Source organism: Anomaloglossus baeobatrachus, chromosome 1 (assembly GCF_048569485.1).
Source record: "Anomaloglossus baeobatrachus isolate aAnoBae1 chromosome 1, aAnoBae1.hap1, whole genome shotgun sequence".
NCBI lineage: Eukaryota > Metazoa > Chordata > Amphibia > Anura > Aromobatidae > Anomaloglossus > Anomaloglossus baeobatrachus.
This window is the reverse complement of record NC_134353.1, coordinates 938,337,679-938,352,067: the sequence shown is the minus strand read 5'-3', so window position 1 is coordinate 938,352,067 and position 14,389 is coordinate 938,337,679. Positions and strand designations below refer to the sequence as shown.

Genomic DNA, 14,389 nt, shown 5'->3' with positions numbered 1-14,389 from the left:
GGGGTTACCCCAAAACGCAAAGGGCTAAGGAAGGCGAGTCGGTAGTCACCCTCATCAGTCAGCCTGAAGGACACCTGGTTCCAGCCTGGTTCATCCCAGCTACGCCCGGGTTACTCACTCTGCCACCTTCGGTGAGTAAAACCCCTGAAAGACCTTCTGCTTGTGTGGAGTTATTCTGCGCCTTGTGGTTCTACACATCTACACAGGGCCCTGGGGCTTGCCTCACTCTCAGGAGGCTATTACAACTGACTGCACCCACCATCAGCCCCAGGCATCCCTTAATCTGCAGTGGCGGTCCCCATTGACCGCAATTCTGAGAGTGGCGTCACGACAATCCTAAATAGAAGATCTCCTACCTGTGACAAGATCCATCTGCGTGGAGTCCCTGAAGGTAATGCACCGACACAACACTGGAGGGGCTTCACAGAGGATGGAATCACAAGTGGAGGACCCCGGTCTATGAATTATGCCAGAGTTGTGCAGATCAGAAAAACATGGCACCAGACCTGTCACGGGATGGATCGGAGCTCAGCCCTTTTTATTACAATATAGATGTAATGCCAGTCAAGACCTGTGGACATGGGTTGGTGCTGGACCAGGAAGAAAGCAGCCAGGTCTCACTAAGGCTGCTCTCACACATACGTTTTTTGCCCTCAGGCACAATCCGGCGAAATGTGGATAAATCAGATCCGGCGCCATATGCGTTTTATTCCCCATTGACTTATAATAGCGGCGGATTGTGCCGGATGGCCTTGCGTTGCATGCGCCGTCCTCCGAATTCGGCGAAATTTCTTCGTCCGGCTGCCGGAAAAGGACGCAGCATGCAACGTTTTTTATCTCCGGCAAAAAAACGGACCACGCCGTATCCGGCATGTTATAGAATGAGAGGCTATGTGCGCCTGATCCGGGGACATCCGGCAAAAGACGGAAATAGGGGCCGGATCCTTTTTTTACAACTGAGCATGCCCAGAAGAGGTAGAAATGAAAATCAATTTCTGTCTCTCTCGTCGGGGTCTCTCTCTCTCTCTTGTCGGTCTCTCTCGGCGGTCGGTGTCTCTCTCTCGACGGTCGGTCGGTCTCTCTCTCATCCGTCTCCCCCTCTCACCCCCACTCTCATACTCACTGATCACCGGCGTGGTGCTGCACAGCTGTCACACTGCTCCCGCGACTTCTCCTGCTTTGAAAATGACGGCCGCTCATTATTCCATCTTGTATTCACTGTTTTCCCCGCCCACCGGCGCCTAAGATTGGTTGCAGTCAGACACACCCCCACGCTGAGTGACAGCTGTCTCACTGCAACCAATCACAGCCGCGGGTGGGCGGGTCTATATCGTCCAGTAAAATAAATAAATAAAAAAACAACGACGTGCGGTCCCCACCAATTTTGATACCAGCCAAGATAAAGCCACACGGCTGAAGGCGGGTGTTCTCAGGATGGGGAGTCCTACGTTATGGGGAGCCCCCCAGCCTAAAAATATCAGCCAGCAGCCGCCCGAAATTGCCGCATCCATTAGATGAGACAGTCCCGGGACTCTACCCGGCTCATCCTGAATTGCCCTGGTGCGGTAGCAATAGGAGTAATAAGGAGTTATTGGCAGCCCATAGCTGCCACTAAGTCCTAGGTTAATCATGGCAAGCATCTTGAGACACCCCCCCATGATTAATCTGTAAGTTAAAGAAAATAAACACATACACTCAAAAAATGCTTTATTTGGAATAAAAGAAAAAAAAAACCCTCTTTCACCACTTTATTACCCACCAAACACCCCTCCAGGTTCGACGTAATCCACACGAGGTCCCACGACGCTTTCAGCTCTGCTACATCGGAAGCTGACAAGAGCGGCCACAGACCACGACCACTCTCTGTCAGCTCCAAGCAGCAACTGAAGTGTCAGGCTGTCAGCGTTGACGTCACTCAGGTTACCCGGGTAACCTGAGTCACGGCACCGCTGATCGCGTGGCTCACTTCAGTCACTCAGGTTACCCGCAGCCTCAGCTGGATTCTCGTTACAAACTGCTACAACGGATCAGTTTTTTTACCGGATCCGTCACATCAGTTTTTACACAATGTGCGCTGGATCTGTTGCATCAGGCACACACCGGATTATGCCTGACAGCAAAAACCGGATGTGTGAAAGTAGCCTAATTTTGTACATCCCCTTTAGATTAACATTAAAGGGATTCTGTCACCACGTTAACCTTTTTAAACTATTAGCATACAGGTTATAGAATGATGACATTAATCATAGCCGTCTGTCTCATATCACATGCCTTGTTGTAGAAAAATCATCTTTTATCATTTTATGTAATTGAGGTCTTCCAGGCTATGGGGGCGGATGCTGCCTGTAAGATAACTCCACCTCCAGAGATTATAAATAAAAGGGGTGTTAACAGTGTGAGATAAGTAACTGACACAGAACAGAAGGTGTTATGGTGGAATATGGGGGGTTGTGTATGTCCAGATGCTGGGAGTGTTGCCTTGTATGTACATTGTATTGTCTGCTGGCTAATCACCCCCTGTAGTGTTTGTCCCTAGATCTGGAGGAGGGGGGCCTGGAATCCATCTAACCTCTTTGCTTACCTGGGAGATTCATTCAGGCTGTTTGAGAACTTCAAGAGTGAAGCAGGAAGATTCATCCTCTGTGGGCAAAAGCTACAACTCCCCAGACACACCTGGACATTTATCGCTTACTGGACTATATTTGTGTTTGTAGACTATTTTTACCCTCTGTATGGTGGATTATGTTATGGACCATTTGATTTGCTTGGAATAAATGTTCTTTGAATTGCTCATCCATCTCTCGCTCTGTTGATTTTGTGATATGGAAGAAGGACTCTGTCACAACTGGTGGCAGCAGTGGGATCAACAGAGCACAGTCCAATGGAGATCCACCCACAGAGTGAGTACAGAAACTGGACTGCATCCAGTCTACAGGAGAGAGCCAGAGATCTGGGCCTGAACTACAAGGGACTGAGTAAAGAAGCCTTCATTGACCTACTAGTGGGTGCGAGCCAGTCCACCTCCTCCCAGATGTCTAGTGGACAAACGCTGGAGACGGTGATCCCTGCCCCAAAAAGCCAGTGCGTGGTGTGGTTCGAAGAAGAGATGGCAGTTCTGGGCCCTGGTGTATCTCAGGAGTATAAGGAGGAGGCTGCTCACCGAGCACAGCGAAGGAAAGAAGCAATGGAGTCCGACAGATTGAGTAATATGAGTTGGAGTGTAAACCCAGCGATCCGGGAGCCTGTACAGATTAGCCGGGCGGAGTTCAAGCCAATTGATGAGGCTTCCGGAGATGTGGAAGGGTTCTTCAAGGACTTTGAGCAGCAGTGTGCGGTGATGGAGGTGCCCCACTCTGGCTGGATGAGTTTGTTAGTGGGACTCCTGAACGAAAGCCTGGCAGAGGCTTATCGCACCATGGACTCACAGCAGAACAGGGATTATAACATTGTAAAGCGGACTATCCTGCAATACCATGCTATTGTCACGGGCGGGGAGCTGACGCTGCGCTCACCCACTGCTCGGGTCCGGCTGCTGCTGCTGCTCGATCGGTCGGTGGCTCGAGCGGTGGGCCGGATCCCAGGGACTCGAGCGGCGCTCCTCGCCTGTGAGTGAAAGGGGTGGTTTGGTTTAGGGATAATGTCCGTGACGCCACCCACGGTTTGTGGTGAGGTTGGGACACCACCGCTGCTCTGTACGGGGATCCCGGGAGCGTTGACAGGAAGCAGCAGAGATGTGTTCTCCCCTCCGTGGGTAGGGGGTTTTGGTGGTCCCGGGGCCCGGTGGTGGAGGTCGGAAGGTGGGTTGCGGGGCTTGGCCAGGTGCAGGGTCGCGGGGCAGCACAGTGCCAGATGGCACGGTGGTACTTACTCAGCCAGTAATGCACATGGAGTCTCTGGTAAAACAAACGGCTGGATGGACGAGTCCCACAGACAGCTGCGGCGGTCACTCCCGGTAGGTTGGCGGTAACTGTCTCTCCCTGCACCGGTGTTCTGTTCTCGGCCCCAATGGCTTCCCACTGATAGCCCGCTCCCCAGCGGTATGTTTGCTAAGGAGCCCTTCCTTTGCCCGCAGGCTCTGGCCCTGGGAGCTCTAGCTCTGGCGGTAGCTTTATCTCCCTCACGGTTTGGACGGTTGCCTTCAGTCGGGTCTTTACTGCTGGGAAACCCCGGAGGTTCCCATCGCTGACGGATTTGACCAGTTTTACAGCGACTCCTAGCCTGGTTGGGGTCCGTAGGCCCTGCCGGATGGTGCTGGCTTCTCTTCGCTCCCCGGTTTGGTACCGGCGGGCCACCGCCCGTCCCCGGTCCTCAAGGTTGTGCGTCAATCGGCCTCTCCTGCAGACGGTCACCACCGTCTGCCAACCTTGCTGTCAGGTGCCCGGGCCACGTACCCGGACACGGCCAGTCAGTTCCTCCACTACTACTTCCTCACTCTCCAACTCCTAAAACTGATCTGTCTTCCTTTTCCCGCCTCCAGGACTGTGAACTCCTCGGTGGGTGAAGCCAACCGCCTGGCTCCGCCCCACCTGGTTTGGGCATCAGCCCCTGGAGCGAGGCAAAAATGATTTGTGTTTGACCTTGGTGTTCCTAACCGGGGTGTAGGGTGTGTTGTTGCAGTACGTGTGACGTCCTGGCTTGTCCAGGGCACCACATTCCTCCTTGGTTAAACGCAGACCGTCCGCAGGCTGCTCGTCCATCACCAGTTTTATTTTCACAACTAGAAAAATAGAAAACGGTAAAACACATATAAAACATAAGCATTCTTTATAAACTTCCCTTTACGGGAGGCACTTTCTTTTAACGTTACTAAACGGTAGTCAAATTTTATTAAACGGTAACGGCTTCTGCTCTCCCCCCGCACAAACAACCTGGCCCTGATGCTGCCCCTAAGAAAATGGGCAGAACCCCTTGCCCCAGTCCAGAACCAAATTGCCCGAGCGGGTACGGTCTCTTTCAGGGGACCCACGTCCATGGGGAACCCCTGAACCCCCCGGAGGATCGCCACCGGTTATGGTAGTGGCGGGCCTGGGCCATCCGTTTCTTCCAGGCCCATCCTCCCGAATCAGCCTCTCCGGAGGCGGTTACGGTGTCAAGCCAACAAATATATTTACACTCCACTAAGTTTGTGGTTGCCCTGCAAGTTCTCGGGCTTGTCTGTAAGAAGTTCCTTATGCAACGGTTGCAGAAAGTCCCTACGGGGACTAGTTGCCGGCAACGGCCGGTTCAATCACGGTGTCAATCTGATAAACTTCTTCGGTTGATTCAATCTTATCATTCAACAACATTTAACAACTTACAAGTACATCACCCCCTCTAAATGTTAGTTTCCCTGTACCTAAGTGGGGTTCGACCTAGGTTGGGACGTGTGGACCTAAGGGGGCCAAGGTTGGTGGGGGTAGGCGGTGGAGTAGAGGGCACAGCTAGTCCCTCCCCCCGGCTATCATGTGGGGCAGGCAGAGGCATAGGGGAGCTGGGTGCAGGCACATCCCTGGGTGCTGGGGCATCAACGGCCACTTCCATCTCTTTTTCCTCCACGGGTTGTGGGAACAGTATTACAGGAAGGATCACTGCGCCGTTCTGTGTTGGCCAATCGTCCGGGAAATCGCCCATCATGGTGTGGATTACCCCTTTCTCCTTCCCCTCAGCCGGTTCGGTGGCCGGGGCTTCAGTTGCCGTCCTCAATGGTGGGGGACACCTCTTCAGGTGATCTCGGGAAACCGTGGCCGAAGTCTTCCCCTGGTCACGGCTGATCTGGTAGGCCTTTCCATTTTCCCAATTGGTGGGTTGTATTACATACGGGGCCTCCTCCCACTGGTCGTTTAGCTTGTGGGTGCTTCGCTTTCGCTTCAAGACGACATCTCTGGGCATGAAGGGACCTGCAGCCGCCTTTTTGTTGAAGCACTGCTCTTGCTGCTTTCGACTCTGGCACAGGTTCTTTTCTACATAGTCCTGGACCTGTCGGTACTGTGCTCTTCGTTGAATGTCCCATCCCGCGGTCGAAGGGAGCACTTCTGGGGCCTCCAACCCCATCTCTAGGTCCACTGGCAGTCGACCGGGCTGAGCTCTCATCAGGTACGCCGGTGTGCACTTTGTAGAGCTGGAAGGAATATTGTTGTACATATCGACCAGGTCAGGTAGTTTCTCTGGCCATAGGTTCCGCTCCTCCAGCGGCAACGTCTTGAGGAGGTTCAGGACCAAGTGGTTTATCTTTTCGCACATGCCATTGATTTGGGCATGGTACGGCGTGGTCTGAATTTTCTTGCAACCGTACAGCTGGCAGAATTCTTGGAACACCTCCGCTTCAAATGCCGTGCCCTGGTCGGTAAGTACCTTCTCCAGGTATCCATGTGGCCGACAGAAATAGGCCTGGAATGCTCTAGCGGCAGTACGGCCGGTCAGGTCCTTGACTGGGACAACCACCATAAATCTTGAATAGTGGTCCACAATGGTCAGAGCATAAGTATACCCACTTCGGCTAGGGGTGAGCTTCACATGGTCGAGGGCCACCAGCTCCAGCAGTTGATGTGTAACGATTGGGCGTAGCGGGGCCTTCTGGCTGGCCTCATCCCTTCTTCTCAGTGTGCAGGGTCCGCATTCTCGGCACCAGGCCTCCACAGATTCCCGCATCCCGCTCCAATAGAACCGCTCTCTTAACAGCATCTCCAGCTTTTTCCACCCGAGTGTCTGGCACCGTCATGGTATGCCTGGAGGACAGTGGGCACGTTAGCTTGAGGAATCACCAGCTGGCGAACCTTCTCGTTGGTCTTCGGATTGATTAACTCCCGATACAGTTTCCCTTGATGCAGGTATAACCGGGTTCGATCTCTTCGAGGTCATCATCGTCCAGCCCCTCTTCCGACAGGTGGGGCATCCGGGAGAGGGCATCGGCATTGGCATTTGTACGGCCGGCCCGGTATTTGATAGTGAAGTCGTAATTGGCCAGCCTGGCCACCCACCGCTGCTCCAATGCACCCAGCTTGGCTGTATCCAGATGGGTTAGCGGGTTATTGTCCGTGTAAGCGGTGAACTTGGCCGACGCCAGGTAATGGCGGAACCGCTCGGTGATAGCCCACACCAGTGCTAGAAGCTCGAGCTTAAAGGAGCTGTAATTCTCAGGGTTCCTTTCGGTGGGTCGGAGTTTTCGACTGGCATAAGCGATCACCCTTTCTCTTCCATCTTGATTCTGGGCCAATACCGCTCCCAAGCCCACATTGCTGGCATCAGTGTAAAGGATGAAGGGGAGGCCGTAGTCGGGGTACGCTAGGATCTCTTCCCCGGTCAACGCCGCCTTCAGCTGGCGGAAGGACTCATCGTGCTTTTCCTCCCACACTAGCGGAGTCACGGTAGGCCTACCACCCTTGGTCTGTCCCAAGAGGAGGTCTTGCATGGGGGCAGCCATCTTTGTGTACCCTTTTATGAAGCGGCGGTAGTAGCCCACCAGGCCCAGGAACTGTCTCACCTCCCTCACCGTAGTCGGCCTCGGCCAGTCCTGTATGGCCGTGATCTTTTCCGGGTCTGGGGCGACGCCTTCCGCGCCCACCACGTGTCCGAGGTACTGCACCCTGGGCTTCAACAGGTGACACTTGGAGGGTTTCAGTTTCATCCCATACTTGGCAAGGGACGCGAACACCTCAGCTAGGTGCTCCAGGTGAGCTTCATATGTCTGTGAGTACACGATTACATCGTCCAAGTACAGCAAGACAGTCTCAAAATTCAGGTGTCCCAGACAGCATTCCATTAGCCGTTGGAAGGTTCCAGGGGCGTTGCACAGCCCAAACGGCATGCTATTGAACTCACAGAGTCCCATGGGGGTAGCGAAGGCGGTCTTCTCACGGTCTTCGGGGGCTACGGCCACCTGCCAGTACCCGCTGGTGAAGTCTAGGGTAGAGAAGTAGTTGGCGGTCCTCAGCGCGGCTAGAGATTCTTCAATACGGGGCAGAGGATAGGCATCTTTATGGGTTATCTGGTTGATCTTCCGGTAATCCACACACATCCTCATTGTGCCATCCTTTTTCTTGACCAGCACCAACGGAGCGGCCCAGGGACTGCAGCTATCCCGAATAACCCCTGCCTCTTTCATGTTTTTCAACATATCTTTGGCACATTGGTAATGCGCGGGTGGAATAGGCCTATACCTTTCTTTAATAGGGGGGTGCCTGCCGGTGAATATGCAGTGTTGGACCCCTTTAATCTGCCCAAAGTCCAGCGGGTGTTTGCTGAAAACCTGCTCGTATTCCTGCACTACCCGGTATACCACGTTCCTGTGATGTGTTGGGGTATCGTCAGTGCCTACATGCAACTCTCGACACCACTCACCCAACTGGGCAGGGGGTGTGTGGCGAGTGGCGGAGGGCGAGGAGGTTGGGGAGACTGTCTCTTGGATGGCGTGGGGGTCCAGGGTTAGTAGTTTGGCGAGGGTGGCGTACCGTGGGAGCCTAACCTCCTCCTCCCCACAATTTAGCACTCTCATGGGCACCCTTCCCTTCTTAACGTCCACCACCCCCCTGGCGGCCATTACGGTGGGCCAGTGTTCTGAGGGCATGGGCTCTACCATGGCCGGGTAATCACACCCCTGGGGACCTACCGCTGCCCTACACCAGATCATGATTTCGCTCCGGGGAGGCACAGTTAAAGGGGCCACATCCATCACTCTTACTCCTCCAATCCTCCCCCCGCCGAGTTCACTTGCTGCCGGTACATCAAGGCCCGAATCTCCCGCTGCACCGCCCTTTGTCGACCTCCCGCTGCGGTGGCGGCCAGCTGTTGCAGTAGGGTCAGCACCTCACTCATGAAATGCTCCATTACATTCGTTCCTAGCACCACTTTTGGATTATGATCGTTGGGGTTATTCCTTATCACGACCATCCCTTGGTGTTGTAGCTCGGTTCACCCCACGGTCATAGCCACATGCTTGTACCCCACTTGGGTCAAAGGGAGGCCATCAGCGACAATCAATGTCATGCTGCTATCTGGAGGGGCAAGTTCATCCTCCCCCCAATAACGTTGATACATTGTATACGGTATCGTGGTTACCTGAGATCCAGTGTCCAGGAGCGCCATCAGCGTGACGCCGTCCACCGCCAGAGGGATGATGGGGAGGGCCCCGATGAAAGGGTCCCGCCAGTCGGGGGGGCCACTGGGTTCTACTCCTGAGGATTGGCCCTTGGCCCCAGGGGTTGCTTGTTTAACGGACACCTTCGGGAGTAGTGACCGGGCTTGCTGCACTTGTAACAGATCGGAGGTCCATACCGTGGGTCAGTAGCCCTTCTCCGCTGCATCCAGGGAACGTCTTCGGGACGATCGGCGAGCTGCAACCCCCCCAGGGGCCTGGATCTCGTTGGAGGCTGTAGTGCGGCAAGGATCTTGGCGAGGTCTCCATCCATACGACGGACCTGGCCAGCCAGCTCTTCCATCATTCCGCCAGAATTCACAGGCGCTGCCGGCGTTGGGGGAGAAGGGGCTACCACGATGGGAGCCGTCTCAGCCGGCCACGGGGCCGCTTCCGGAACTTCGGATGCCAGGGGCTGCAGAGCCTTAATGGCCCGTTCTTTCAACACGGCAAAGTCCACATCAGGGTGTTCTAAGGCCCACAGACGCAGCTGTTTGCGGTCCTCCGGGGATCTCATCCCCTGCACAAATTGCTCCACCAGCATTTTGTTACTATCAGCATCATTGATGGGGTCCACCCGCTTCAACTTCCGGAGAGAAGTTTGTAGATGCAGGGCATAGTCTCTGATACTGTCGGTAGGCCGCTGTCGGCATTGGTAAAACTGCATTCGCAGCTCAGCCCCGGTGCGGATTTCAAAGGCAACCTGTAGCTTCTTGAAGATAGTAGCCACAGAGGACCGGTCCCCGTCGGCCCAGGTCTCCGTCTCCTGCTCAGCTGCGCCGGTTAGCTGCCCCAGCACCACTGCTGCACGCTGCTTCTCAGTCAGGGGGTACAGTTCTAAAAGCGGCCAAGCTTTTTCCGGAAGACCTGCAAGGTATCAGGTTTCCCGTCGTACTGCGGCAGCCAGGTAGCTCCGGGCACATAGAGCAAGTAGAACGGCATCACCTGAGCAAGGGCAGGGGCCGCATCTGTCGGCACGTCTGCCGCTGCGTCCACCGCTCCCCCAGCGGCTTCGTCGGGCGCCGACATCTTGTTTCCGTCCCCCCTTGGTGTCTGTCCGGCACCTTCTCTTCAGGGGCGGAGCTTCGGCTTTCGCGCCTCCATTGCTCGGGAAGACGCTCGAGCGGGGACTTTTCGCGCCCAATATGGCGGCTTCCGAAAATTTTCGGCCGGACCCCTCCGGCGGGACACAAGGCGCACCTCTACCAGACGGCAGAGCGGTAAGATCCTGTTCGTGACGCCAAGTTGTCGCGGGCGGGGAGGGGACGCTGTGCTCACCCACTGCTCGGGTCCGGCTGCTGCTGTGTTCTCCCCTCCGTGGGTAGGGGGTTTTGGTGGTCCCGGGGCCCGGTGGTGGAGGTCGGAAGGTGGGTTGCGGGGCTTGGCCAGGTGCAGGGTCGCGGGGCAGCGCAGTGCCAGACGGCACGGTGGTACTTACTCAGCCAGTAACGCACACGGAGTCTCTGGTAAAACAAACGGCTGGATGGATGAGTCCCAAAGATGGCTGCGGCGGTCACTCCCGGTAGGTTGGCGGTAACTGTCTCTCCCTGCACCGGTGTTCTGTTCTCGGCCCCAATGGCTTCCCACTGATAGCCCACTCCCCAGCGGTATGTTGGCTAAGGGAGCCCTTCCTTTGCCCGCAGGCTCTGGCCCTGGGAGCTCTAGCTCTGGCGGTAGCTTTATCTCCCTCACGGTTTGGACGGTTGCCTTCAGTCGGGTCTTTACTGATGGGAAACCCCGGAGGTTCCCGTCGCTGACGGATTTGACCGGTTTTACGGCGACTCCTAGCCTGGGGGAATCACAAAGATGCTATAGGTGCGGGAAACCTGGGCATCTGCAATCCAGTGGTCCTGTAAGCACTCGGAGGGAGCCCCATGCACCTCCACCTCATCCGGTGCATTTTGTGCACTCCATCCCGCCTGAGGAAGAGACACTGCCACCTCCACTGGAGTGTACCGCTGACTCCTGCCCCATAATGCTCCTTTTGGATTGTATGGCCTCCAGCCTTTGTCTCCAGGTTCTCCCAATGCCTTTTCCAGCATGCAAATGGAAAGAAGTACGATGCAGAAGAGACTATATGGGTGTGCGCAGCCTCGGCACCTGCAATAGGGTTGTCCTGCTAGGACTCGGAGGGAGCCCCATGCACCTCCACCTCATCCGGTGCATCTTATGCACTCCATCCCGCCTAAGGAAGAGCTACCACCACCTCCACTGGAATGTACCGCTGACCCCTGCACCACAGATGCCCCTTTAGGAGTGTATGACCTCCGGTCTTTGTCCCCAAGCAACACAGGGCAACGTCACTTGCAGGATGTCTTAATTGATGGATACAAAGTGTTGGGATTTAGAGACACAGGAGCCTCCCTGACTATCGCTGACTCTCGTGTGGTTCGACCCGAGGCAATTCACCAGGCCCCTGGAATCCCCATTTTCCTGGCAGGAGGGACTCGAAAATATATACCGTGAGATTCTGTGCGTTTGGATTATAGTTATGGGGAAAAACTGTGCTGGATTGGAGTTATGGGAGGACTGTCTGCCGATATCCTCCTGGGAAACGACATTGGGGAGTTACAGTGCCAATTTGTGGGTGCAGAAAGCACAGTTTGAGTGAAGGAGGACACAAAGGGAAGCTTGTCCTTACAATGTCACTGCTGTACAAGTGACTATCCACAGCTGAGTAACATGGACTTAAGTGAGGTGGCCAGAGGTTTGTGTAGACCTCATGGTGTACTCACTTATTAAGGAGGGAGAGGTTGTGATGGTGGAATATGGGGGGTTGTGTATGTCCAGATGCTGGGAGTGTTGCCTTGTATGTACATTGTATTGTCTGCTGGGTAATCACCCCCTGTAGTATTTGTCCTTAGGTCTGGGGGAGCTGGGGGCTGTAATCCATCTAATCTCTTTGCTTACCTGGGAGATTAATTCAGTGTGTTTGAGAACTTCAAGAATGAAGCAGGATGATTCATCCTCTGTGGGTAAAAGCTCCCTAGAGAGACCTGGACATTTATCGCTTACTGGACTATATTCGAGTTTCTGGACTATTTTTACCCTCTGTATGGTGGATTATGTTACGGACCATTTGATTTGCTTGGAATAAATGTTCTTTGAATTGCTCATCCATCTCTTGCTCTGTTGATTGTGTGATATGGGAGAAGAACCCTGTCACAGGAGGCATTAAATTTTACTTCTTGCAAACACATTTTTGCAGCTCTCTAAGCTATGCTTCATTGCAACAAAATTGCAACACTGTCTGTCTGTGAGATGGAGGCTGAAGCTAAGAGGAGCCTGCAGATGTGTCTGTTATAATCACACACAACTCTGCAGAGAGATCAGGAGACCGATCATCACACATCACACTGGTAACAATCCTTTTATTTAAAATAGGCTCTGGAGGCGGAGTTATATACCAGGCAGCATCCACCCCATGGCCTGGAAGAGCTCATTTACGTAAAGTGATAAAAGATGGTTTATCCACAACAAGGCATCTGATTTGTGGCAGACAGGTAGGACTATTGTCAGCATTCTATAACCTGTATGTCCATCTTAATAGTTTAGATCAAATGTGGTGACAGATTTCCTTTAAAGTTGTGTAATATGCAAGTTGCTTCCTTTATGTCAAAATGGAGGTTAATTACTCTCTATGTGAAACATAATCAGACTGTTCTAGCGAGTACAGAATACTGCTGTACAGTGGCATAACTTGAAGCTCATGGACACCAATGCAAAAGCTCCAATGGGGCCTCTAATTATTGTAAGATTTTTTATAGCATTGACCTTGATATATATAGGCCAAAGTGACCTTTCGGGCCCTCCAGGCTCCAGGGCTCGGGTGCAATTGCAGCCCCTGCACCTATACTAATTGCGCCCCTGCTTCTAGGAGTGAAATAAACATGATAACCTAAAAACAATAAAGCAAAGAATTTGGAAAAGCAGTCAGCCTTCTTTTCACATCTCATCTGTGACATTATAATAATTTGACAGGTGATAATGGAATAGCGGATATCTGTGCTGCCAGTGACCAGTCCACGAAACAGAAAATTATTAATTATTCAAGGTAGTCTATTGTCAATATGTTTCATAGTCTGCTGAAAACCAAATGTGGCCGTCCTGAAGAAGAAGTCAGGAGACTTTGAAACGCATTGAAAATAAACCACCTTGAATTATTTTCTCTTTCGTGGACTGGTCACTGGAATCAGCAGAGATAGCCCACTATTTAATTTTTACCTGTTATTAACTCTTTGAGGGTCTGCAGCAGACGTCTCTTCAGCATTTACAATGGCTGTGTGTCACACATCTCCATCATGTAAGTAATTCCTACAGTTTACTTAGTTCAGCCTACTTGGATAAGGCCCTATTGGACATTGTTTTCTCTCAAGTATATATTATAAAAATTTGGAACTTTGCTATAAATATTTCCTATTTTCACAGATTCGGACGCATTCTGCGACGGATCCTCCAACTAGTCATCTGACTCATTCTCTAAACCAGCCAAAGCCGAATGGTGAGTGGTGATGTCTTCAGTAAATGAACTGAAATTCTCATGTTTCCTCCCTGTACTAAGCTTCATAAACACATTATTGCCATTTCCGTGTGTGGTTCAACCATTACTCCCCAGCAGCACGCCCGCTGTCATGGAGGTCATATTTGACTCAGATCGCTCCTTCACTCCCTACATCTCCACCTCAAAAATATCATTAGAATTCAACCTTTTGTTACCATTGACTTTGTAAAAACTCTTCATGTCGCTCTTATTTATTCTTATCTGAACTATTCTAGATCTCTACTAATCTGTCTCCCTCTTACTAAACTATCCCCTCTCCAGGGCTGCCAGTAGGGATTTCAGGACCCCATACTGGCAACATTTTTGGGCCCCCTTGAGACGGCACTCAGGCGCCACCCCAGCTCCGCCTCCACTCCTCAAACCTTACACAGTCCCGTTGTCACTCTTGGAAAAACATAATACACCCTCTATACCACCCCTCTCCATGATACACCCTCTACACCCTGTCTCTCTATAATACACCCTCTATACCGTCCCTGTCCATAATGCACCTTTTACAACCTCTCTCCATATTACACCATCTACACCGCCCCTCTCCATAATATCTCTCCCACACTGCCTCTATGTATAATATCCCCACACACACACACACACACACACACTACTTCTCTGTATAATATCTCTCCCACACACACTGCCTCTCTATGTAATATCTCACACTCACACTGTCTCTCGGTATAATATCCCCCCCACACTGCCCACTGTATAAAATCCCTCAC

The 14,389-nt window shown here is 52.8% G+C and overlaps 1 protein-coding gene across 2 annotated transcripts in view; it reads left to right on the top strand.

The window, feature by feature from the left end:
• LOC142256633 (class I histocompatibility antigen, F10 alpha chain-like) overlaps nucleotides 1–13,610 on the top strand; it is a 111,818-nt gene extending 98,208 nt beyond the window's left edge. For both annotated transcript variants that reach the window (XM_075328441.1, XM_075328432.1), the window contains one exon: nucleotides 13,538–13,610. In XM_075328441.1, the coding sequence (XP_075184556.1) occupies nucleotides 13,538–13,572 (35 nt within the window). In that variant the 3' untranslated portion in view covers nucleotides 13,573–13,610. The remainder of the gene's footprint in view (nucleotides 1–13,537) is intronic.
• Nucleotides 13,611–14,389: the final 779 nt, after the last annotated feature.